Source organism: Rattus norvegicus, chromosome 17 (assembly GCF_036323735.1).
Source record: "Rattus norvegicus strain BN/NHsdMcwi chromosome 17, GRCr8, whole genome shotgun sequence".
Lineage (NCBI taxonomy): Eukaryota > Metazoa > Chordata > Mammalia > Rodentia > Muridae > Rattus > Rattus norvegicus.
Window position 1 is genome coordinate 47,272,446 of NC_086035.1, and position 27,094 is coordinate 47,299,539.

Consider the following 27,094-nt stretch of genomic DNA (forward strand, 5'->3'; position numbering starts at 1 on the left):
AAAATTATCAATTTTGCCTGAAAAATTTGTATATGTGATAGGCCAAATATCAGTATTTTATAATAACCAATTTAATTGCTGTTTGGAATAAGGTATGTTTCACCAGGTTTCTTTTTAAAATACTTCCATGACTCTAGCCTACAATTCTATACTAATAGACAAAAGCTTTATCTCCAATGAGGATAACAAAGGCTTAAGTCCTCTGGTAAGGTGAGGTATTTAGGCAATTAACATATCCTTAGAAGCTTAAAATTAGTTTCAAATATTAAAAAGGAATATTGAATCTTTTCTGGAGCAACAGTTACTCCCCAAATATTAAAGCTCATTGTGAGAGTAAAGGTTTGTAGTAAAAATTTCCATATACACTGGAAGATTCAAAGTTCTAACTTCTTACATTGAAGAAGTGACAAAGTTACATAATATAAGGCTATTAGCCATTCTTTTGTAAAATTTTTTAATGATATCACTTCATGGGCTCTCTAAAATTATAAGCAAACTCACGAAATGAAAACTCCTCACAATCGCCGGGACGTAAACAAATTGTATAAAATCAATCCTCTAAATCTATCTTGAAATGGCAGTTGGAGTAAACAAACAGGCTGTAATGCTCTCATAAGTTCTAAAAACCTCATCAATCCTTTGTAAATCCTGTAACAATCTCTACCTGTTTGATTTTTTCTCAATTACAAATAAGTTTGAGTTAGTCAATGTAACACTGGCAATCCTTAATCACAATCCTTAAGTTCTCTTTGTAACACCAGAGCACAACCACAACTTTGGGAAGTCACCTGAGTTCTGAGTACGTGACTAGGCAGCTGTCCTTGGGGCAGTAGAATTTAGCATCAAAATACAGTAACTTCAGGGCAAACCACAACTTTGGAAAGCAAAACTCAACCTCCAACAACCTAGTCTCCAAAATCCAGTCTCCAAAACACCGAGTCTGTCCTTCATGCTACAAAGTTTGACTGCCAATTCCTACATATGAACGCACGATGGTGCGGTCTCCAATACCTCAACAAAGAGACATTGCCCTAAAGTCTTTTAGAAGCCTGGTTTCTAGAATAAGAATTCCAAGGGTTGGGGATTTAGCTCAGTGGTAGAGCGCTTGCCTAGCAAGCAGAAGGCCCTGGGTTCGGTCCCCAGCTCCGAAAAAAAAAAAAAAAAGAATTCCATAAAAATATTATCTCAATTTACATCTGTTTCCCTAGGTTGGCTCATGCCACATGTTGTCTAGAATGACTTCATCCAAATTACAGTTTTAAGCCAACTTTCTGTTACCAATGTTACACCCCCCTCTTTTTTTAACCATATCCAATAACTTAAAAGCCAATAGTCCATAACCAAGGCATGTAGAGCATATTTATACATTTAAAACCAATCAGAAACAAAATTGAAGTGGCTACACATATATTTAATATTTAGACCAAACACCATTTTTACTTTTCTAGCTGTGATTTTAAGAGAAGCACCTTGTCACCTGCTAAGTCTAGTAATAAGTCAGGGATTTTTCTAAGAGAAACAGCCATCAGATCCCTTACCATAGAAGCTGAGGAGCTACTGGTGCCTTTAAGATCAACTCATGCAGACGCTCACCCCCGGGCAGCTTCTCCAGCTGACCTAGGCTCCTAGCTACAGGTGCAGGGCTCCAAAGGCCGATTGAAACTGCTTTTTATTCATTGTTCCCTTCTTGAAACAAGTTAAAACCAAGTCAAGGTGTAAACGACTGGCAGATAAAATTTTTACCATTTTTTCTTTTGAACATGAAACATAAAACATTTAAGCAACGAGAAACAAAAACCACAGACATAAACTGACAGACATGGACAGCTTGGTGCACCAAGGACAGACAATAGACATAGAAAGAAAAAACTAGATGGTGTCCCACCGAAGGGACCCAGATATCCTACCTATGGAACCCAGAACCAGAAATAAGCATTTCTCCAATAGGAGCCAGCAGAGAGGCAGGACGTCTCCTGCCTTCCATCTGTTCCTAGGAGAGCTCTACAAAGTTTTTCTCTTTCTCCAAAGCATCTGCGGAGAGTCCGGGAGGACTGTTTTTTCCCAAGCCCATTCATTCTCTCTCATGTCTAGGGTGCAAACTATCTCTAGTCGGGGTCCAAAGACTAAAACATAACTCTAAAAGAACGCATACACAAAAACACTTTACCATTACCTTGTCCCTTTCTTATTACAAGTTTTACTCACACTAGCCCAAATCATCGAGGCCTTTTCTAGCCCATCTTACCCCAATACATCCCTGCTTCTGCGCCAGCTTCCCGGGACGTCCCATCAGGAGACCTTGTCTTCCCGATCTTGGATCGCTGGATTCAAAGTTCAAATCTCGGTGGAACCTCCAGTTGTCGGCGCCTGCACCGACACGGTACCGAGAATCAGGCGAAAGCCTGTGGGATTAAAGAAACACACACACACACACACACACACACACACACACACACACACACACACACACACACACAGGTTATTTGTGTCAAGCCAGAAGAGGAAGGGCCTCCTGTAACTTTATTTACCAAAATATATACCCCAAGTACACCAGGTAGAAAATATCTGGGAAGCACAGTGGGAAACCCTGGCTCGAGACTTCGGTAACAAAAGACCGACTACGTGACCTGAATAAACTAGGGAAATATCCAGGAAGGAAATATCCAGGAAGGCCAGCCTAAATCTTAAAGACAAAGACCGAGAAGACAAAAGGCAGGAACAAACAGGTACCAGGCCAGACTGCTCCTTTGTTAGGAACAAAAGGCTTCCACATGCATCAGCAGGGCTTAGCGGGGGTCAAACCCTGCAAGAGACTCAGAAGGGTCTGACAAGTGGGGTGAAACATTGCAGGGGACCCAGGAGGCTCTGACAGAGCGGTAGATGTGCCAGGGGCTCACTGACTGCGCTGCCCTGGGAGACATCCCAGGAGGTGAGAAGGGACCCCAGGGACGCCTAGGATATTCTGGTCTGGGTGCTGGTGAGGATTCGGTGATTCTCTTGTATTGGTGAAAAGACCTGCCTTCCTGGCCGTCTGTATTTCCAGAGTGGTCTTTGTGTGTCTTAGGTCTTTGTTTTGTGTTACTTGTGACTTTGACAATGGGAAGATTCTGGTTGGGAAGGAGGAGTGATGTGGAATCCATTCCCCTTCATCTGTCTTTGGTGAGCTCATGGAAGCTCCCATCTGAATCAGTTCGGTTTTGTGGCAACCTTGCAGAGGCCACTTGTTTTTTGTTTTTGTGCTCACTTTTGTTTAGTTTGTTTTTTTTTTTTTTCCTCTGTTAATCTTTGGATTGTCTTTCTGTGTGACTGAATGCTTTTGTCCTTTTCAGCGGACCTCTATCTTATGGGCTCTCTTATTGTTTTCTCACCATCCCACTTGAGATGCTTGTTAATAGCTGTTAGAGGAAATCTATATGCTCACTTGAGGAGTGTGCTTTAAAAACAAGAATTTCAGGTTTGCCCTGGGTTCCACCGGGATAGGTGTGGGGATAGGCTTCATTTCTATTGCAAAATGATGTAACATTGCATATGTTAGTACTCCTAACACTTTTTGGGACTGTGCCTCAGGGATCACAACCTGTATAAGTTTAGAAGTTCTAAAAGGCAGTCATGACCTTTGTGTGTAGGTTCAGATAGTGTCCAGATTGGAATCCTGATGCTAAAGACTTAGTAAGACACAAAAGAGAGTTGAGAATTACTTAGGGCTATCTTAAGACTGAGTCTAGGTGCTGCAAGGGCAGCTACAAGGACATCTGCTGTTGCCCTGCAACACAAGGCTTATGGAGAATTCAGAACTGCCATTGACTTAGATATAGAAAGAGTAAAAAAGGCTTTTTAGCTGACCTCCAAAAATCCCTAACCTCCCTCTCAGAGGTAGTCCTTCAGAATAAGAGAAGATTAGACCTGATATTCCTTAAAGAAGGAGGTCTGCGTGCTACACTAAAAGAAGAATGTTGCTTTTATGTAGACTATTCAGGAGTAATTAAAGACTCCATGAGTAAACTTAAAAAAAAGGTTAGACAAAAGACAGAGAGACAGAGACCATCAGGGATGATTCGAGAGCTGGTTTAGTAGATCTCCTTGGATGACTATTCTGATATCTTCCCTTATGGGACCCTTCTTAATTTTGCTTCTGTTTCTGATTATAAGTCCATGTGTGTTAAATAAGCTAGTTACCTTCATTAGAGAAAGAGTAAGTGCTATTCAGGTTTTGATATTATGTCAGCAATATCATGTTTTAATTTAGTTCTATGATTAGAACTAGCCACTAGAAGATGTGGGGGATGAAAGGTAAAAGTTTTAAAGTTGCCCCCCTAGACACAAAGTTTAGAGCAGAAGAAACAGGTTAGGCCCCAGAATTGTATGTTCCAGGAAGCTTCTCCTAGGACAATAGAATGGGTAATTTACATCAGCCGGTTCGACAACTCTCTCCCAGGAACTAGCTGACCATAAAGTTAGATTAAAATCTTAGAGAACAATCTTGAGAAGCAGGAAGCTTCTCCCAGGAACTAGCAGACCATAAAGTTAAATAATCTTGAGAAACAGGAAGCTCCTCCTTGTGATTTTTCACTGGTATTCTCGACATTTTCCAATGATGTCCTTCCTACCCCCTTTTCCCCAACAGCAGTTTTTTGGCAGCAATATCCTCTTTACTGGATACATTCATCTGCCTCCTCAACTAGGGTCCTTCGCACCTATCCCTTGCTGGTGGCACAAATCATACGTCTTGGAAGAGAACAGTCCCATAAGCTCTTTGGAAGGGATCCGATGCTTTAATATTACCCTATAGCCCCTCCCAGGTCTCTTGGCTCAGTCAACAGGTAGACAACAGGTAGACGAATGGACAATTAGCTGCATTGCCTTTCAGGGTAAGATAGATAATCATTACCCCTCAGGTAAGTTGATACAGTTTTTTCACAAAATTACAGTCCCAGTAGTCTTTCCAAAGGTAATACGTGATTGCCCTATGTTGGGAGTTCACCTTGTCTCTACAGACGGCTCCTCTAATGGACAAGCCGCATTTTCCATTGATGGTCAAATACAACAGTTCTCTACTCCTTTAGATTCCGCTCAGCTGGTAGAGCTTCAAGCTATTCTCGCAGTATTTCGTGTGCTGACTGATGAACCCTTTAACCTATATACAGATAGCTGATATCTTGCCTTTTCTATCCCACTGTTAGAAACAGTGCCCTATATTCAGCCGAACACCAATGCTGCCCCCCTGTTTGCCACCTTACAAAAGTATATTCAGAGGCATTCTTGCCCCTTCTTTGTGGGACACATCTGAGTATGTACCAAATTGCCTGGCCCTTGGCTGATAATAATGATGCCATTGATCACCTTACCCACTCATGGCCTTGGCCCAGGGGGCCTTCTCTACACCCCTTACACTTGCCCAAAAAGCACATGACTTATATCACCTTAATGCACAAATCCTTAGGATTAAATATAAGATCACCCATGAACAGGCTCGCCAAATAGTACGTAATTGCAAAGGCTGCGTGACCCTACTGCCTGACCCCCACTTAGGGGTCAACTCCCATGGGCTGGTTCCTGGAGAGCTCTGGCAAATGGATGTCACCCATCTTCCCTCCTTTGGTAAATTAAAATATATTCATGTCACCATTGATACCCTTAGCAGCTTTATCTATACATCCCTGCAGACAGGGGACCCACCAAACATGTTATAAGTCATGTTCTGGCTTGCCTCACAGTTTTACCTCAACCTAAGATTGTTAAAACAGATAATGGACCTGGATATACTAGTTCTAATTTTAAAGACTTTTGTTTCCAACTCGGAATTAAACATGTCACAGGCATTCCTTATAATCCTCAGGGACAGGGTATAGTTGAAAGAGCTCACCAAACCCTTAAAAATATGATCCATAAACTACAGTCAAATGGGGGAATATTATTCCCCCTCCTCGGTAATCACAAAAATTTAATAAATCATGCACTCTTTGTCCTTAACTACCTTGTCATGGACAAGGATTGAAAAACTGCAGCAGACTGCCTGTGGCACCCCCATAATCCTTATGACTATGCACCAGTCCTATGGAAGGACCCATTAACATCCCAATGGTATGGCCCTGATCCAGTCCTCATTTAGGGACGTGGATCAGCCTGCATTTATGATTCAAAGACTAGGGGTGCCTGTTGGCTACCCGAGCGCCTTGTTAAGGCCTTTAACCTACCCAGGGGACAACCCTGAGGAAAAGTCTAACTATGCTTAATTACAGATCATGCTGACCATGTTCCCCTTCATCTGGATCCCTGGAAGCATCATCACGTCTGCCCTTGCTACATCTCCTCACCAGATCTTCAACTATACCTGGGTGATTCTTAATGGCACCAGAGATGTGGTGTCTGCCAACTCCACCACCGCTGCACGAGTTCCCTGGCCCAATCTTGAGTTCCTGCAGTTCTGGGAAAGAGGCACCTCCACACGTACAGAGAACCCATCACTGCCGTGACTCCTGCAGTACTCCTAGGCCTGTCAGCTGTGGGGACAGGAACTGGGGTTGTCTCCCTGATTACCTCCCAACAGAGTTATCATCAGCTCAGTGCCACCATAGACAGGGACATCAGTGAGCTTCAACAAGGAATAACCTATCTTAAAGATTCAGTCACTTCCTTGGCTGAGGTTGTTCTACAAAATAGAAGGGGATTAGATCTTCTCTTTTTCCAACAGGGAGGGCTCTGTGAGGCCCTCAAGGAGGAGTGTTGCTTTTATGCTGATAAGACAGGATTAGTAGAAAACAGACTACAAAAAGCTAGAGAAAGTCTACAAAAGAGACAAAGAGAAAGGGAAAAGAGTGAAGCCTGGTATAAAAACTGGTTTTCTACCTCTCCCCTGCTCACCACTCTTCTACCCATTATCTTATGCTAACGGTGTGTTAGCATAAGATTGTTCCTAGCCGGGGGCTGGGGATTTAGCTCAGTGGTAGAGCGCTTACCTAGGAAGCACAAGGCCCTGGGTTCGGTCCCCAGCTCCGAAAAAAAGAACAAAAAAAAAAAAAAAAAAAAGATTGTTCCTAGCCATTGGGGTGCAGTCCTAACTGCAAGAGTGGCTCGCCATGGCCAAGCTGGGCACTCTGTGAGGCATGTCTGATCTATCTTAGACCACTACTTCCACCCTGGCGGAAATAATGAAACCTAAGTGAGAGTGCCAGACGTGGGGGCAACCGGTGTAGACTAAGACATGGGACTTCACCGACCAGGTGCTGGTTGTGGATGCACACCATATAGATAGACCTTCCTCCCACTGATAGTTAAGGAAAGGTGGAGATGTTGGGGACCAGGACCGGACTGCCGGACTAGGCACCCTGCCCTGAGCAGATTCCTGAGAAGGACTTAACCTTTTCAAAAAAGGAACATGTCCCTGGAAGACTGTTGCCTCTTTGTCTAAGGAGTATATCTTGCAGTTTAGTGATTCACCTTATGTCCTTGGGCACTTCCCAGTACCCCCCCCCCCCCCCCCGCCCTAAGCTTCAGTTCCTGCTTCAATTCCTGCTTCAGAGCTTTAAATGCTGTACATTCCTCTCAATAAACAGACCTTGACAAGGACACCGCTTGGTCTTGCTCCTCTTTCTCGCCCATTCTCCCGCAGGTATGGGTCCCCCTCGACCCCCACAAATAACTGGGTCCCCACTGGCGGGCGCAGGAGTCTACACGAGAAAATAAAGATTTGTAGAAATGAGAAAATGAAGATTTGTAGAAACCTCACTGAACACATACGTATTGTGTTGAAAAGTGCCATGGTTTGAATAAAAATGGCCCCAATAGATCCATAGCGAGTGTGGACATATGGCCTTGCTGGAGGAATGGTGTCTCAGTTCACTTCCTGCTGCCTGGCAATGCAAAGATAAACTCTCAGCTTTTTCTAGCACCCTCTCTGCCTGTGTGCTGCCATGCTTCCCATGATAATGTACCAAACCTCTAAACTGTAAATAAGCTCCAATGTTGTCCTTTTTAAGAGCTGTCATGGTATCTCTTCACAGCCATAAAAGCCTAAAACAGAGTGTTAAACAGTGAGAATGTGCTCAAGCAAAAGTGCTTCCTGAAAAAAATGATTTCAAAGAAGGTGACCTTTAATGAGGGAATTTCTTCTGCTTTTAAGTTATGTTGGCATGACCTCTAACTCAAAATCGTCAACCCACTAGAGTAGCTTGCTTGAGAGACATGTTCTGAACTACTTTAACAAGGGCACAGAGACAAGGGATGACAATTTTATCCCTAAGAGGTTTGGTTACACTATTCCTATAACTGAATAATTAGCTTCTGTACACCAAGTATTTTGTAGATGTGACCAAAGATCTTGCAATGAAAATATGAAACAAATACTCCCGGTGGGCCTTCTATGAAATCTGATGTCACTATTAGAGTGAGACAGAAGGAAAGGTGACAATGCTCAGAAGAGGAGTCAGTGGCTGCTGAATTGAAGGATACAGCCTCAAACCAAGGAATGCAACCAGTACAGGGACAGGAAAGGAATATTGTCTTTCAGAGTTTGCCAGCACTTGGACTTTGGCCCAGAGAAATAAGATTTCAGACCCAAACTCCAGAACTACAAGGATAAATCTACGAATAAGTCACGAATGTGGACTAAACTTGTTTTTTCAGGCTAAGGTGTGGTAAGTTTTCTAAAACTGCTAGGTGTTCATGCTTCACATCCATTAGGTTGTGTTTTCTTCAATTAAACTGCTTGGGTTTGCTATCAGTTCCTTGCTGAGCTCTGCCTAGATAAAAATGAGACACCAAACACACCTTCCTTCACCAACAGCAACTGATTTCTTGGCCAACACTAGGGCTGTCAAATCCTCAGGAGTAGAGAGTTCTAGAATCCCTTCACCATGGACTTGTTTTCAGAGCTATGTTTCTTAGAGGCTGGGGTAAGGATGAATCCTGTTTTGGAAATTCCATGGCCTCTGGAAGCCTATCTGAGAGAGAGGATGTGTCCAAGAGAGGATCCAGAGACTGTGAGATAGCCCGTGTTCCCCTGCGCCTTCTGTCCTCCTTCCACATCAGATTCCTATAGAAGATAAACTTCTTTAGCCACATTCAGCTTGATTATTTTATGTGTTCTCCTGCACTAGAACCCCTGGAACTGATGTTACACATAGATGTGAGCCTTGTAGATACTGAGAACCAAACTAGGACCCTCTGGAAGAGCAACACATATTCTTAACCACTGAGCCATCTCTCCAGCCCCATAATAGCAGTCTAAAAGAGGGAAAATTCCACTAATTTTCCCTCAACATTAACTTGTTCTGCCAGATTTCTTAAACATCTTCTAGCACTAATAGACTAGAGGATGGAAGGTCAATAATTTTGTGGTGTTTAATAGCATTTCTTCATTTGCTCCAGGAGGCATCCATGTCATTTATAGCAAAGCCAGAAATCCTAAAGAAAAACAATCTGTAGACCAGCCTGGCCTCAAGCTCAGTCATCTACCGGCCTCTACCTCCCAAGGGCTAGGATTAAAGATGTGTAACAGCCACTGCCCAGCTAACAGTTGTGATTTCTAATGCCTAAAGCATGATGGTTTCCAGTTGAAAACCTGAGCTGGGCTCTTAAGGAACTCAAAGACTGGTTGGTGAATGGTCATAGCAGAGGATGTCCTCACCTAATCATCTAAAGTATGGTCCAGGGAAGGGGTTCAGCACCCACTGTGGGCAGTGCATAGCTGCCTGTTCCAGACCCTTTTCTGGCCTTCTAGGGCACCTACACACATATGCCATTCACTAACACAGATACACAAACATAAAAGTAAATTTTAAAAAACTTTTCACTTTGGCAACAAATAGACTAAAATTGGAACAGTACAGAGGAAATAGTCCTGGTCCCTTATACATCCTTTTGCTTGCTTACTTAGTGAATTCACTCACTGAAAACAAGCACGGCTAATGTAGATCATTCCATAAAATGTATAAAACACTGTCATCTGATTCTGATACAAGGAAAGCAAGAATAAGTGAAAGAAGCTGTGGCTTGGTTTTTCCCTTTGGTGAAAAAACAAATCGACCTCCCTCTCAGAGCTCAAGAGAATCTATATCAACAGGATGACCCTCAGAAGCTCCATCATGTGGACTGAACAATCTGTGAACAGCCAAAGGGAGAAACAACTAACTAAAGGAGTGGGTACTGACGTCTAGGTCAATTGTTCTTTCTAAGGTACAAATTAGAAGTTGAACAGCTAAGTGTAGTGGCACATGCTTTTAATCCCAGCACTTAAGGGAGGCAAATAATCTGAGTTCAAGACTAGCCTGGTCTAGAAAATGAGTTCTAGGACAGCCAGGGCGACATAACAGATCATGAAAAGGTGAAGACAGATGTTGGTTAAAAAAAAATTTTTTTTTTGAAGAAAAACAATCGGACGTCTGGGCCAATGCCTGGGCAACTAAATGAGTCTTTTTTTTTTTAAATATATATTTATTTTATTTATATGAGTACACTGTTGCCTGCTCTCTTCAGATATACCAGAAGAGGGAATTGGGTCCCATTACAGATGGTGGTGAGCCACCATGTGGTTGCTAGGAACTGAACTCAGGAAGAGCAGTCAGTGCTCTTAACCACTGAGCCATCCCTTCAGCCCCAGGAATGAGTCTTAAGCAGAGCCTTGGCAAGAGAATTTTGTTGTTCAGTTGTTAGGACTGAAAAGATTTTCAAATTCATAAACTGAAAACTTACTCCCTAATATGGTGCTATTAGGAATGAGGGTCTGAAAGATTCAAGCACAGAACACTCAAGAACAGGACTTTATAAAAAACCTTTTTCTTTCTGTTTTCTGCCATGTAAGGCCATAACACAACTGACTCAGCCAGAAAACGGGCCCTTTCCAGACTGTGACCTCCGGAACGGTGAGAATTACAGATCTGCTATTTAAACCATAGTATATTTGTTACTGCAGCCCCAAGCACGACACTATGTATAGCTTGGGTTAAATAGCAGTTCACTCTGTAAAAGCAGAGTCTCTAGTTGTAACTCTCAGAAAAATTAATTTAAAGTTAGAAGAGGAGATGCTGATTTTTGAGATAAGGATGCATTGTGCTGTCCAATCTACTTCAGAGTCCCTCCTACTCAGCCTAAAGGCTAGAAACACAGGTGCAGAGCAATGAGCCTGCTACCCAATTTTAATAGTCAGCAGCAAGTGAATTTGATTGTATTTTAAATTAGTTTTAATTAAGGACCAATTACCTGAATAATGTAAGTGCATTAGAACAGGAGCAAAACAAATTCCTAGTTACTGAAGTAAATTTCTTCTACTAGCAAAACATGCAAAAAAAAAAAATAAAACAAAAAAAAAACCCACACACATTGTAGATCTAAGACAAAAATGTGGCTGTATAGTGTAACTATTTATGAATATATTATAAATATACAAAATGGCATAAAACTCCAAGCTACTGTTCAAGTCATCTCTGAATCGTTTGTTTCACCTCATTCACAAAAGAAACTTAAAGCAGCTGGTCACAATGCTGTTTTAATAACATACTTGGATTAGCTCAGCCCAATGGGCTCTCTGTCCCATCATATGATAAAGTTTTAGATATTTTAAGGGGTTCCTCATCCCACTCTTATTCATTACTGCACAACCAAAGTGAACAGGGCAACTATGTTAATGATGTTCCTATAGCAGCCATGGCAGGGTGCAATCTCTGGTGTTTGGTGAGAGCAGAGCGATACTGGAAGGCTTTTCCGCAGTCCTCACACACAAAACTCTTCTCTCCTGAATGAATCTTCTGATGCTGAGTGAGATATGTGTTCTGGTTGAAAGTCTGTGGGCACACATTAGAGCTGTAAGGTTTCTCTCCAGTGTGAATACTCTGATGTTCAGTCAGGTGCGTGCTCTGGGTAAAGCATCTGTCACAGTCATTGCACTTATAGGGCTTCTCTCCCATATGAACTTGTTGATGCTGAGTCAGATGGGACTTCTGGCTAAAGGTTTTTTCACATTTGTTACACTGGTAGTGTTTTCCTTCTGTGTGAGTTTTTTGATGTTGAGCAAGAGATGAACAGTGTCGAAAGGTCTTGCCACACTTGGGACAGGCATACGGCTTTACTCCTGTATGAATTCTCTTGTGTTGTGTAAGGTGTATTTTCTGGTTGAAGGCTCTCTCACATTCATTACACTTGTAAGGTCTTTCACCAGTGTGGATTTTCTTATGCTGAATAAGGGAAGAGCCATAGCTGAAGGTTTTCCCACATTCAAGACACTGATAAGGCTTCTCTCCAGTATGAATTCTTTCATGCTTAGCAAGAGAGGAACTCCGAATAAAGGCTTTCCCACATTCCTTACATTCATAGGCTTTCTCCTGGGTGTGAGTTTTCTGATGCTGATTAAGGTTTGACAGATAACTGAAAGCCTTTCCACACTCACTGCACTCAAAGGGCTTCTCTCGGGTGTGAATTCTCCGATGCTGAGTAAGGGATGAGCAGTAACTGAAGGCCTTTCCGCAATCGCTGCACTTGTAGGGCTTCTCTCCTGTATGAATTTTCAGATGCTGAGCAAGGGATGACCAGTAACTAAAGGCTTTCCCACATTCTGCACAGTCATAGGGTTTTTCCCCAGTGTGTGTTTTTTGATGCTGAGTCAGGTTGGAGTGCTGGCTGAAGGCTTTGCCACATTCATTGCACTCATAAGGCTTTTCTCCAGTATGAATCATATGGTGACGGATAAACGTTGATGGGCCGTTGAAGGCCTTCCCACATTCATTACACTTGTAGGTTTTCTCTCCAGTGTGAATTTTTTGATGCTGAGTGAGGTGTGTACTCCTGGTGAAGGTTTTTTCACATTCCTCACATTTGAAAGGTTTCTCTCCTGTATGAATCTTCTGGTGCTCCATAAAGTGACCTCTCTGGCTGAAGGATTTCCCACACTCATTGCAAGTATATGGTTTTTCACCAGTGTGAATTCTCTGATGCTGAACAAGATGGGTCCTCTGACTAAAGGCTTTTCCACATTCATCACATTTATAGGGCTTTTCTCCAGTGTGAATTCTTTGATGCTGAGTGAGAGATGGACCCTCAATGAAACCCTTTCCACACTGGTCACATTTGTATGGTTTGTCTCCCGTATGGATTCTCTGATGGTTTATAAGGTTTTCATTTCTGCTGAAAGCTTTGTTGCAATCATTACATTTATAGGGTTTCTCCCCAGTGTGCGTTCTCTGATGTCGAATGAGAGCAGAGCAGTAAGTGAAAGCTTTCCCACATTCATTGCACTTACACAGCTTCTCTTTCTGACCTGGGCGTGAACTCTGCTTGGCTCTTGTGTTAGTGGAAGTCTGATCTACAGCTATATCTGTTTGTGTTAGGAGGCCTGCGCTCACACCAAGATCTTTTTCATAAGAGGGTCTCATTGTTTTCTCAGTTATTTTGACTTCCCTTGGCAGCGTCTGTTGGTTTGCTTGAAGCTTCTCTAAACTCCCATCATCCCTTTTGCTGTTGGTTACTACTGTCTCTGAGGACAGATGTTCTTCAGAAATGTCAAGTTCTAGGGGTGACACACTATTTTCAGGTCTTATCTTCCAGTCTGAAAGAAAATAAAATGCCAGTATTTTCTGGACAGAGAAAAAGAAAACTGCCCTTGTTGGAGATTATCTAATTCTTTGAAGATTCTCAAATATATATTCTCAAATATATAACAAATGTTAAACATTTGTGGAGAAAGAGGAAGAAGCTAAGGAGAATAAACTGAACTAGGAAGAGAATGCTTATTTCAGTTTCATAGATGATCTCTAAGGACAAATAAGAATGATATTTAAAGTGATAGTTAAATTTAAGAGGTAAGCTGGATGCGTTATTATACATCCTTATTCTCAGCACCTGAAGGCTGATGTAGTACTACGGCAATGGCAGCCCCAACCCTATTACAAGTGACACCCTTCTTCAGAGGTCTCTGTACCAGCTTGACTCCACTGCTATAAGGTTGGCTGTAGCCATTGAAGGCCTGAAGATCTTTGTGTATGACAAACCCCATGTGAATTTGAGTAGTATTGACAACATGAAATCAGAGGAAAGACTACCCTTATCACTGTCCACAAAAATTCTAGACAAGGGAGGTGGGGCTAAGTTCAAGAAGTACGAGGTCATAAACAAACAGTGTCCCAGAGGAGAGAGTTTAAGGCATCACCATCCATGCAGCCTATGTGGAGAACAGCACTGCTGCTTGCCACTGTGCCCGTGGACTGCCCCAGTCATGCAAATTACTTTAAAAGCATTATCATAGCACTGCCCTTCTGGGTGGCTGTTTTCAGGTGGTAGCAGCTGATGCTGGCTCCATGCTCCAGATACTAGAGCAGAGTGGCTAAACAGCCTGGAGCAGATACTATCCCGGACTCAGATATGGTGGGAACTAGCAGAACTGGAGATCCAGGAACTGCTCAATTAGTTTGGCTATGAAGGAGAGGAGACTGCTGCCATTATAGGCTCTTCTCTCTGTGCCCTTGAGCAGTGGCATCCTGATCTAGGTCAGTACAGAAGCTGCTGGATGCTGTGGACACTTACTTACATCCCAGTGCTCAGCAGGGCTTGAAGAAGCCCTTTGTGCTACCTGTAGTCCATTTACTCTGTTCCTGGCTGGAACATAGTGGTGACAGGTACACTAGAGCATGGCATTTTGAAGTGTGAGCTGCTGGGAGATAGCAAGAACATTAGCACTGTGCTGAGAGGGACAGAGACCTTCCACATATATGCCTGAGTTCCTGGAGAGGACTTAGGCAGGGGATAACCTGGGTGCTCTGGTATAAGGTTAAAAATGGAAAGCTTCAAGGCATGGTTTGCTCATGGTTAAGCCAGAGTCTATCCAACCACACCAAAGGGTGGATGTCCAGCTTTACATCCTAGGCAAGGAGGAGGGTGTCTTATTTTGTGCCTACCATGTTCTCCCTGACGTGGCACATGGCCTATCATGTTATCCAGGTAAAGAACTTGCCATGCCTGGAGAGGACCTGAACCTTAGCCTAAGCTTGTGGCAGCCCATGTTCTTAGAGAAAGGCCGGTGCTTCACCTTGCAGGATGGCTACATGGTCACTGGCACTGTTCACTATTGAAACACCTGCCATGACAAAGGAGAAAAGAACCTCAAATGGAGAGGGACTGAACTTCTGCTCACGTTTTTGATCTTATGGCTCCCCAAGTCATAATTTCCTCCTGTGGACTCAGCTGCAGCAAAGCAGTATACAACAATGGACACTTCTTCTCACAAGAAGTGGCCTGCAAGGTGAGGCAGGCAAATAAACCATGGGTTAAACAAAAACCCTGAGACTACTAAGGGTACAAAGAAAAGGACTGACTGAAGGATGAAGTCTGAATTGAGATTCCTTGTTAGTAAACAGCACAGAAAAAAATTAAGAATGGTGATTTAAATTCAGGACAAATAGGAGAGGTTTAGCCTAGAACTCTGAAGTAAAAATTCCATCTTTGCTAAAAATTAGGAGGAGAAATGATAGCAAATTCAAGTCTATCATTTCAGAATTTGGAAAAGAAACAAAGGGCTAAACTATAGGTGTGTAGGAGTGGAAGATGCCAAAAGCAGCATAACGGAATGTTTATGTCTAAAATATGAAATTCCAGCTTACAAGGAAAGACAATAGTTGAAGCCATAGGAATGTACATATGAAAAGGGCAGTGGTGAAGACAACCTCAAGGGTGATAGAATAGAAGACAACACTTTCCTACTGGAACAGGAAGGTAAGAAAAGACCTCACATTATGAGTCTAGACATAATCACTGTAATCATGAACAGAATGGCAAACCCCAAGCTGCCCATCATCTCCTGCCCATGTCTCCACAGATTATGGAATAGCATGTGCCAGTGTAGGCAGCCTCATAAATAGCAGAAATTCTCCAGGGAGAAGAAGGTCATGTGTTTCTGAGGTATGTTTACACCAATGGGAGTAATACCCAGAGAAATAGGTTTATACAGCAAATAATCATAAAAAAATATCCTCTGAGGCTGGTGAAATGGCTTAGGTGGCAAAGGTGTTTGCTACTGCTGGGCCTGAGTTCAATCCTTATGGCCCACATGCAATGAGGGAATTGACTATTGAGTCGTCCTCTGACTTCATATAAATGCATGCACCCAGCCAATACACAAGTAAAATTAAGGCAATAATGAATATCTCCTGAGTGTACTGTAGGGGTAAGGGCATGAGGGCTATAAAGACGTGCGCTGTTAAAAAAAAAAAAAAAGAGAGAAAAGATGTTTGGAAGTGACTAGCCACAAATATGAATCATATGAAGGCAAAGTGATATTAACCATAACCAATGTCCACACAATGTCATATTCTCTGTTCAATGACTAAGAGAATTACCTGGCAAAGAATGAAGGACGTGAAGGATTAGAGAAAGTTCGAGAATATGTTGACTACTATCACCTCTCTCCCAAAAGCAATCTCTACTTTCCTACATACAAAAAAATCTATGGATAACATATTCCTATACCCAATATGTAGAGAAATAATTGAGGGTATTCAAAACCAAGCTGCACAAAAAGCAGGCAGACCAGTGACACACCAAACACTCATCAGGATTACAGATCACTTCTCTGAAAGGACGGCTCTCTAAAAAAGAGGCAACTGGGGGCTGGAAAGGTGGCTTGGTTAAGAACACTTACTGCTCTTGCAAAGGACCTGGCTTTGGTTCCAGCATCCACATAGTGGCTGAAAATCACCTGAAACTCTAGTTCAAGGGGATGTGATACCCTCTTCTGACCTGTGTCAGTACCTATGTATGGTAAGAAACACACATGTAGACAAAACTCTCTGTCTCTCTGTTTCTCTCTCTCTCTCTCTCTCTCTCTCTCTCTCTCTCTCTCACACACACACACACACACACACACACACACACAAACACACACACAAATAAATAATAAATGTTTTTTTAAAAGTACAGTGGGAAGTATTATTTCTAGATAAGACCAAGAAAAGTAATATATTTCAGAGAAAGGCCAAGGTTGAGTCAATAATACATTCAGACATAGATCAAGAGAAAGAAAATGAATGAGAATAATCAAATCATCCATGAACTTTGAACTCTAGAATAAGTTCAAGACACAAAAAAATCTAAGAATTTGAAGAAGAAAGTGCGATAAAGTCTAAAGGCACCATTTAATGAAATTATAGTTGAAAATATTCCAAGGGGAGAAGGACTTCCATCCACATAGGACAAGTATATAGTGCTGCAAATAAAAATGAGTAACATGAGACAGTCATGATGTCAAAATTACAAAAAAGCAGTATTAAAAACTGCATTCATGTGGGAAAAATACCAACCACATACATCAGAGAATAACTGCTCTCTCATCGACTCCAAAATCCAGAAAAGCAAGACTTATATTTCAAACCCTGGAAATAAATTAATCACGTGGGGTTGTTAGGTAGGTTAGTTGTTTAAAGCACTTTCTCTTACAGAGGATCTAGGTTCAATTCCTAACACACATGAGGTAGTTAACCATCTGTAGCTCCAGCTGAGGTTAGAGATAGCCCAGTGGTTATAAGCACTGGCTGCTCTTCCACAGTGCTGGGTTAGCTCTTTAGAACCTACATGGAAGCTCACAGCTATCTTCAAGTCCAGTCGCAGAAGATCAAACACTTTGTCTGGACTCCAGGGTCAGTACATAAATGTAGAACACAGATATACATATAGGCAAAACACTCATACACACACAGAATAATAAAATTAAAAATTTAAGAACTAGCTGGGCAGTGGTAGCACACGCCTTTAGTCCCAGCACTTGGGAGGCAGAGGCAGATGGATCCAAGTTTTAAGCCAGTCTTGTCTACAAGAGAGAGTTCCAGGACAACCAGGATTACATACATACATACATAAACCCTGCCTCAAAATGCACCGCCCCCCAAAGATTGTTATTCTCAGCAAAGTCATCTTTTCAAACATTTCAAGACAAGCATAACCTAAGGCAACTTTGATACTGCAGAACACACTTAAAGGGATATTATACCCAAGAAAAGGGAAAGCTGCACAAGAACATATGAGAGAGTACATTTATTTCATAAGAGGAATAGATGTGCGAATGGGAGCTAGGAACAAATTCACTGTGTCTAGCACAGTAAACCAAAAACTCCTCATACTAGTAGGAAGCAAAAAGTAAAAAAAAGAACTACAGCAAATCCACTCAGCCAGAACAACCAATGAAAACATAAGACACGACAAACTCTTCAATAATAACCCCAAATGCAAATGGCCTCAACTCAGCAATATAAAAACACAAACTGACTGAATTAAGAAACAAGATCCAACTATTTGTTGTGTATTACAAACACAGTTTCCTTTCAAAGGCTCTCATAAACTGAGGTTCCAAAAGATGGAAATTAACCTATCAAACAAATGCAAACTTTTAACTTGATGTGTAGACCACATCCAAGTGCCTCTGCCACCCAGTGCTGGGATTGAAGGTGTGAGCAGCCACTGCCAGCTAAGCAAATACAAACTAACATTAAGCTAACATTATTCTGCTGTTGGATAAAGTAGGCCCCAAACTGAAACTTGTCAGACTCGATAAAGAAGGCCACTGCATTTAGCAAAGGGGACAATTTTTAAGAAGATATAACCAATGCTTGGGTTCCCAATTTCATGTAACAAACACTGAAAGGCATGAAAGGTCAGATAGGTCTTTATATTAGTAATAGTGAAATACTTCAATAACCCACACACCTTCAGATATGTCTTCTAAATTACAAATCACCAAAGAAATTTCAGAGCTAAATTATACCATTTATCTGTTGGACTTAAATATTTGCACAACATTCTACCCATCAGATACAGAACATACACTCTTCTCAGTGGCCCTTGAAATTATCTTAGAGGCCACAAGCAGACCTTAATAAATACAAAAGGATTAAAATTAATTCATCAGGTCATAATGGAATAAAACTAGAAACTACCAAGCAAGAGAAGCTATAAAATCAACATAAATTCTTGGAAACTGAATGATATACTTCTGAATGAACAATGGAGTCATTGAAGAAATCAAGGAAAAAATAAAGAACTTCATAGAATCAAAAGAAAATGATAGCACAATTTACTAAAACCTATTGGCTAGAGCTAATGCAATTCTACATTTATGGCTGTAAGTGCATACATTAACCACTGTCCCCCCAAAAGAACCAGAGGGGTGGGTGTACACACAGATACACAGATACTCATACCTACCTAAAATTAATATATATATATATATATATATATATATATATATATATAAATTTTAAAATTATGTATGTGGCCATATGCACATGGGTGCCTGTGAAAGAAGAGCCCAGAGGTATTAGATTCCCTAGATCTGGATGGTTGTGAACCCCCTATGCAGCTATTAGTAGCTGAGCTTGGGTACTCTGGAAGAGCATCAAGTTCTCTTAACTCCTAAGCCATTTCTCCTGCCCATATCGTCAAGGTTCTAGAACAAAATGAAAAAGAAAGAAAGAAAGAAAGAAAGAAAGAAAGAAAGAAAGAAAGAAAGAAAGAAAGAGAGAGAGAAAGAAAGAAAAAGAAAGAGAGAGAGAGAGGGAGGGAGGGAAGGAGGGAGGGAGGGAGGGAGGGAGGAAGGAAGGAAGGAAGGAAGGAAGGAAGGAAGGAAGGAAGGAGGCCAGATGGTGTTGGTACATGCTTTAATGCCAACACTTAGGAAGCAGAGGCAGGCAGTGATTTTGAGGCAAGTCTGGTCTACAGATAGAGTTCAAGGACAACCAGGGACACACAGAAATCAAGGACACATGGAGAAACCTTGTCTCAAAAAACCATAAAAACAAAAGCAAGCTGTGGTCAATCAAGCCCACTGTGGGTGGTACAACCTCTGGGCAGGTAGGCCTGAGTTGTAGTAAGAACTGAGTGAGCTACAGAGAGCAAGTCAGTAGGCAGAATTCATCCATGGCCTCTGCTTCAGCTCCTGCCTCCAGGTTCCTGCACTGTTTGATTTTCTGCCTTGGCTTCTCAATGATGGACTGTGACCAGGAAATGTAAGCCAAAAAAACCCTTTCCTTCCCAACTTGCTTAGGTCATTATGTTTATCACACAAGATGCCCAGGACTGTCTTAGTCATGGCTTCTTCCTGCACAAACATTATGACTAAGAAGCAAGTTGGGGAGGAAAGGGTTTATTCAGTTTACAAATTCACATTGCTGTTCATTACCAAAGGAAGTCAGGACTGGAACTCAAGGAGGTCAGGAAGCAGGAGCTGATGCAGAGGCCACGGAGGGATGTTACTTACTGGCTTACTTCCCCTAGCTTGCTCAAGCAGCTTACTTTCTTATAAAACCCAAGACTTCCAGCCCAGGGACAGCACCACCCACAATGGGCTGGGTCCTCCTCCCTTGATTTCTAGTTAAGAAAATGCCTTACAGTTGGGTCTCATGGAGGCATTTCCTCCACTAAGGCTCCTTTCTCTGTGATAACTTCAGCTTGTGTCAAGTTGACACATAAAATCAGCCAGTACAAGGACCAAATATATTTATTACTGAATTCTATCAAATGTCTAAGGAAGAGCTAACACCTTCACTTCTCAAACTATTCTAAAAGCAGAAAAGGAGGGAAATACCACCAAGCTCATTTTACAAAGCCAGTATTACTCTCATATCAAAACCAGGTAAGGACAACAACAAAAAGTATAGACTAATTTCCCTGATGTAGGTATAAAGCTTACAACAAAATATCTGCAGGCCAAATTCAAGAACATATTAAGATCATACAGAACCATCAAAATGGTTTTTTGTTTTTTGTTTTTTTGGTTTTTTTTTTTTTTTTGACCACAGGGATGCAAGGCTGATTTAAGATATACAATGAATGAAAAAGACATATAGAGGGTTGGGGATTTAGCTCAGTGGTAGAGCGCTTGCCTAGGAAGCGCAAGGCCCTGGGTTCGGTCCCCAGCTCCGAAAAAAAAGAAAAAAGAAAAAGACATATAGATAGACTAAGAACAAAATCACATGGTCATCTCAATAAAAGCAGAAAAGGCGTTTGACAAAGTTCAATACCCCTTTTCTATGACAAAAAAATGAAGAAACTAGGATTAGAGGGAATATAATGGCCCTGAAAAGGTCATGATTTAATTTTCTTTATGGCTGGATAAAATTTGATTGTGTGGATGTAACACATTTTCTTCATCTATTCTTTTGTTCATGGGCACCTAGGCTATTGTGACTAGCACAGCAACAGAGTGACTAGATTATACCAGAGTCAGGTCCTTGAAGAAATTTCTTGTGCAGTTGGAAATTGATGATTTAAAAAAAAAAATTATCCGAAACCTCAATGACAGAATGGTAAACTTACAGAAGATGAAACTACAAATGAAAGTAAGAAGGGGATGAGTGCTTCAAAACAAACAACAAAACAAAAACAAACAGAAAAACAAAACCAGGGCTGCAGGAGTGGAACTCACTTTTTACTTTAGTCGGGAACAAAGAGAGTGAAAGCACCTTGAACTAGCATGTGTTTCTGTTTGATGCTAACAGACTAACGGAAATGGCACCCCAAACAGAAAATAATGGGACAATCCTGGATCAAAAAAAAAGTGGGAAGAGAGAGAATGCAGAATGTAGGTATAGACATCTGCTTTTAAAAGAACCAGGAAGGCTGCAGGCTCTAAAGGGAATGTAAACTAGACTCTATGTGGAGCTAGTGCTCCTCTCCCCACAGGTCATGCTCTGAAGAGCAGAGTGCACACTTATACAGTCACTTCTCACAGGCTGGCAGCTGAGGAAAGCAGTCCTCTGTGGCCACACACTACATACCTTCCAAGGAACCAACAGGAATGCACGACTCCTCAATCCATGGCTCTGTCCCTTGCTCTAGATGGGAGATCATATCAGGTTTGGAAACCTGGAGCCCTGCTCAGAGGGAGGGGGGGAAGGAATCTGTCTGCATTAAGGAAGAAGTACCATATCAGAACGCAATCTCACCGTGATTCTGTCTCTAAGATGTTCTACATGGGTAAAAATCTGGTGTGATGAACAGCATGTCAAAAGTCGTAACAATGGGGCAACTGAGAAGCTCATCTGAGGAGAGGATACTCCATTTAATAATGAGGTGAAACTTCTAAAATTTAAAATTGCTGGTTCCTAAATTAAGATGCCAATCACATCTAAGCACAATAATGTGCCTCCCATATCCCATCTAAACTTGGGACTACCCTCACCTAAAGTGACAAGGTGTGTGTTTGCCTCCCCAAACCATATAAAATTAAGGTCACCCTAAACTACAGAGATCAGGTGTGTACCCTCTCTCCACATCCTGATCTTTAACTTGGGGGGCATCACACTTACCTATAGAGACCAGATGTGTATAATTTTCCAATGTCACATCTCTGAACAAATCTCTCTGTGTAGGATCCAAGTGTTTCCATTCTTCCTGAGTGAAGTTCACGACCACATCCTTGAAGGTCACTGATTCCTAAAATACCAAGTATTCTACAGCTTAGCCTGAGAAAATAGGTAAAATTAATAACAAAAGCAAGGCAGGTGATAAACTAAAAGCAGTACTAGTATGTCCACCTTTTGGAAAAATTTCAAATAGACCTTACCCATAGGATTGGTATTAAGAATAAAATAAATGTTCCTTGTGGTGAGGGGTAATATAGCTCATTGGCAGAGCATGAGAAAGGCCCTAGGTTCAATCATCAGCACCAAAAAGAAAAGTCAAAAAGCAAAATAAAAACAAACAAACAAACGTCTTCCCTGTAAAGTGTTTAATTCAGGCATCTAAGTAAGTGCTCAGTCTATTATCCAATGCTGTCCATGTTCTTCCTCCTTACCTCTGAGTTCTAAGATATATCAAGTACTACATTATAACTGACATAATCAATAACATAATAATATCTATAATGTGCAAGACTATCCAATACTTTATGACAGACTTGCTCTATTTATATTTATTTCCAAGAGGGGGGGAAGGGAGGAGAGAGGGTTTCTCCGAGTAGCACTGGTTATCCTGGACCTCACTTTGTAGATAGACCATGCTAGCATTGAACTTAATGATCCACCTGCCCCTCTCCCTCTCCCTCTCCCTTCCCCCCTCTTTCTCCCTCTCCCTCTCCCTCTCTCTCTACCTTTCTGGCTCCCTGTGCCTCTGAGCCTATGGGCCTCTGCACCTCTACCTCTTCTGAGATTAAACCCATGTGCCAACACCACCCAACTGCCCTATTACATTTCAAAGGACACCAAAGTATAAGGAACTGAAACAGCACCATGACCATGTTGTGGAATAAAACTCAGTAAGAAGAAAAGAACTCAAAATAGGCCCATGCATTTAAGAGCTGGATAGGATTAAGCAGTTTTCAAATTAATTAAGATCCAATGATCAGTAAATCATATCATGTTTAACTACTAGTTAATACATACATACATACATACATGAATACAGAAATAGAGATCATTATACCTTTACAACATTAACAAATATTCCTGTTTGCTTAAAGATTACACTGTAGTGTTGTTTGTTTGTGACAGTCTTGCTATACAATCCTGGCTGGCCTCTGCCTCCTAAGTGTTAGGTTAAAGGCCTATGCTTTTCCCAGCTTCATTTTGAATTTCTGGCTTCTATGTTTTTGAGCAAACTAAGCTTAAAATAATTACCATAACAATAGGAAACTAATATATATATATATATATAGAGAGAGAGAGCAACTTCACCCAATGTAAGCTAATTTACATTCCTTTACAGTACATTCTGATCATTAATAAGATGGATCATATTCTGAACAGAAGAAAAGTCAAAATGAATTTTAATAAATTTAAAAAGATTCAAGTCAGGAGAAGTATGATCTCTGACTATATATTCACTCACTACCTGGAGCACGACAATTGTTTTATGAACCTTCATGTATGTTGAAACTTATCCAATTAAGAGTTGGCTCTCTCCAACTGTGGATTCAATCAACTGTAGATAAAGTATTCAAAAAACATGCACAGATATTGTTCTTGTCACTACTCCCTAAGTGATACAGAACAACTGTATAGAACTTACAATGTATTTGCACAGTATTTCCAATGTATCAGACATGTAAGCATCTAGAGATGATTAAACTACACAGGAGACTGTGGAGAGGTTATATGCAGACACTGTGCCATCTTGTGGAAGGGGGTTGAGGATCTACATGTTTTGGTGTCTGTTAGGGGTCCTAAAACCAATTCCCTTAGCACACAGAGGAATGACAATATAGTTTAAATGCATGCAGTTTTTTATCACAATATTCCTCGATAAAAAAACAAAGTGATGCTAAAAGCACTTAAGCTGGGGTTGGGGATTTAGCTCAGTGGTAGAGCACTTGCCTAGCAAGCGCAAGGCCCTGAGTTCGGTCCTCAGCTCCGAAAAAAAGAAAAAAAGAAGAAAAAAAAAAAGCACTTAAGCTGAAATTGGGAAGAACTGTTAAAGGGATGTCTTGAGGCTCATGGAAAAATGGAAAATTTTTCCTACATTAAAATCTATTATGGTTTACAGATGACCTTCAGAATAAAGTCTTCACACTTCTTATTAGATATTCAAGCTCTTTCATATTCTGACCTCATTCAATTTTATTTTTTTAAAGATTTATTTTTATTTATGAGTACACTGCAGCTCTCTTCAGACACACCAGAAGAGGGCATCAGATTCTATTTCAGATGACTGTGAGTCACCATGTGGTTGCTGGAAATTGAACTCAGGACCTCTGCAAGAGCAGTCAGTCCTCTTAAATGCTAAGCCATCTTTCCAGCCCTCAATTTTATTGTTTTAATTTTCTAAAATAAGTCATCTCCAAATCTTTCTGAATCTATTACCGGTGCTCCTCACCCCTGTCTTACTCTAATATTCAAATGTCGCTTGTCCTTGAGAAAATACAATTCCACATCGTCCATGCAACTCTCTGTCCCCTGCAAACCACACATCTCTCTCCACTCCCTAGGATCTGTAGCACTCATTTCACCTTTTGTACACCTACTTTGACTTTTATTGACCATTTTACTCTGTCAAGTAAAGACTTATGTTGTGTTTCTTCTTCCCCAACCCCAGCAGTGTTAGAAGATACTGGGTAAGAGGTAAATGGTGAATGCTTGCTGAAGCTGCAGAAGCAGAGCAGGGTCCAGGTGAGATCACAGGACAGATGAGAGTCCAGAGAAGGCTCGCCAACAATGATTTGTGAGTCAACATATTTGACAATAAACATACATTACTCTGAGAAGGGACATGGCACTTGGGAAAATCTCAACTTACCAGAAAACTAGATGGTGGGAGTAGAAGATGTCCCTCATGGAGACTGGCAGAGTCTGCAAAGGACAGACCTGAGGAAAAAGAGGCCACGCTGAATAGAACCAGATCTGCTGCTGCCAGCAATCCAGAAAAAGGTTTTACTTTTTTCCCTGGAAATAACAACTATGTCTCTCCCCTTCCTTTATATGTCAGAATCCCCGACTCACCCCCACCCCCAAAAGTTTCAACTGAGGCCTCTACCATCCTGAGCCTTCTCAGGAGAAAAGAAAAAACAAACAAGCAAGCAAACAACAAAACTAAAACACTGCCTTAATATTCAGCTTTTCTCTTGACACCTAACTATTCATATGGCTCATAAAGAGAAATGTGAGGTCCTCATTAATGAAGCAAGACATTCCTGCTGACTCTTCTCTGCTGCACATAAAACATGAGTAAACATATTGCATGCCTTTAATCCCAGCACTAAGGAAGAAAAAACTTGTGGGTCTCTGAGTTTATTTAGTGACACACTCACATACCTAATGAGAGTAAAGACATGCAAGCAAACACTGATACACATAAAATCTAAAAAAAAAAAAAAAAATTTGATGAGGGGAAAAATAGTAATAGATCATACTGTTAGGAATTTTTAAAAGGACATTTAAAGAACTATGCTTAGTTTTAGGCACTGCAATGTAAGAAATATGCTAACTAGGAAAAGACTGCTCAAAGAAATCCAGCGATCTTATATGGACCTATCATACATAGGCTACTTGACAGGGAACAGGCACTTTTAGTAAAAGGAACTAAAAAACAAGGAAACATTTGCACCCAAAATGGTGAGTTTAAGGCCACACACACTTGCACTGGCACAAGCTTGAAAATTGCTATCTGCAAAATATTTCGAAACTAATCTTTGCATTAAAAAATTAGAACACTTTTTTTACTATAGTTTTTTATTCGAAAATGTAATAAAAGAGAAATGTCAAGAGGATCAGATATTCTGAACTGTTTTTCCTTTTCAAATTCTCACGTCCAGAACTCAGAATTAATTCTTCCAAGTCTCTTTCGATGGTGTAATTAGGTTTCTTTACTTTACCCCTAGCCACATTACTTCCTCTTCCCACCTTTCAGTTCGCCCTACACCAGTCCTCTCTGCCCTGGTAATTCCCATTACCTGCCATCCCAGGAGCGCTATGTTTTCCGCTAGAACTTGGGACACGTGGATACCTAGGCAGCTTCAGTTTGGGGCTCGGATGTCCAGCTCTCCTTCCAGAGTGGTATCTTAATCTCTCCGAGATTGGCCTACCAGATACAGGATGCACTCACTTTACAGCACACGTCTTACAGTCGCACCTCAGACTCCTACAGAGTAGTCAGGAGGTCCTGTCCAAGAACGGAAAGTACAGGATTGGGAGGGTTACTACAAGAAACAAAAAGTGTGTAGGAAGCGAGCAGCTCTACCTTGCTGCAGCTGAAACTGGGCGCCTACCTAGAGTCTGGCCACCCGCCCTCCACAGGGTCTGCGATCTCCTACTTCCCCTGGCGACCAGACGCACCAGTTGCGGGGCACACCAGAAAGGCGGGCTACCCCGCATTCAGCTAGCCCGGCCCAGAACAAAGGAACAAAGCCTTGGGGAACCCGCGGCAACGCCGACGGGAGGCGCGCCCCCTTCTCCGACTCCCTGGCTTCCTCCCGCGCAGGCCGCATTACGAGATCCCGCAAGGTGACGTCACACTCCCAAGGCGCTGGCGGTTGCCATGGTGATACCTGGACTCCAGTCTAATGACGCACTCCCAAGGATCCTGGTTCCCCAAAACTCTCGTAATGGGTTTACACGGTGGATCTAGCCAAACACCCACCCCTTTCCACGCCCACAATCGACTTAGCGGTCACTTCCGGTCGGGTAGACCCTTTCCC

At 41.6% G+C, this 27,094-nt stretch overlaps 1 protein-coding gene and 1 pseudogene across 11 annotated transcripts in view; one reads left to right on the forward strand and one right to left on the reverse strand.

The window, feature by feature from the left end:
- Zfp184 (zinc finger protein 184) overlaps window positions 1–27,094 on the reverse strand; it is a 37,110-nt gene that overhangs the window by 9,880 nt on the left and 136 nt on the right. The window contains exons 1-7 of one of the 11 annotated variants that reach the window (XM_063276446.1): window positions 26,666–26,933; window positions 26,351–26,559; window positions 25,198–25,265; window positions 22,275–22,401; window positions 21,744–21,839; window positions 7,556–7,667; window positions 2,246–2,402 (exon numbers count right to left, since the gene is read on the reverse strand). In XM_063276446.1, coding sequence (XP_063132516.1) covers window positions 2,246–2,402; window positions 7,556–7,667; window positions 21,744–21,839; window positions 22,275–22,401; window positions 25,198–25,265; window positions 26,351–26,357 — 567 coding nt within the window. In that variant the 5' untranslated portion in view covers window positions 26,358–26,559; window positions 26,666–26,933. The other 10 variants (XM_063276443.1, XM_003751710.6, XM_039096164.2 and 7 more) reach the window with 10 other exon arrangements.
- Window positions 13,756–15,053, forward strand: Tufm-ps3 (Tu translation elongation factor, mitochondrial, pseudogene 3; annotated as a pseudogene).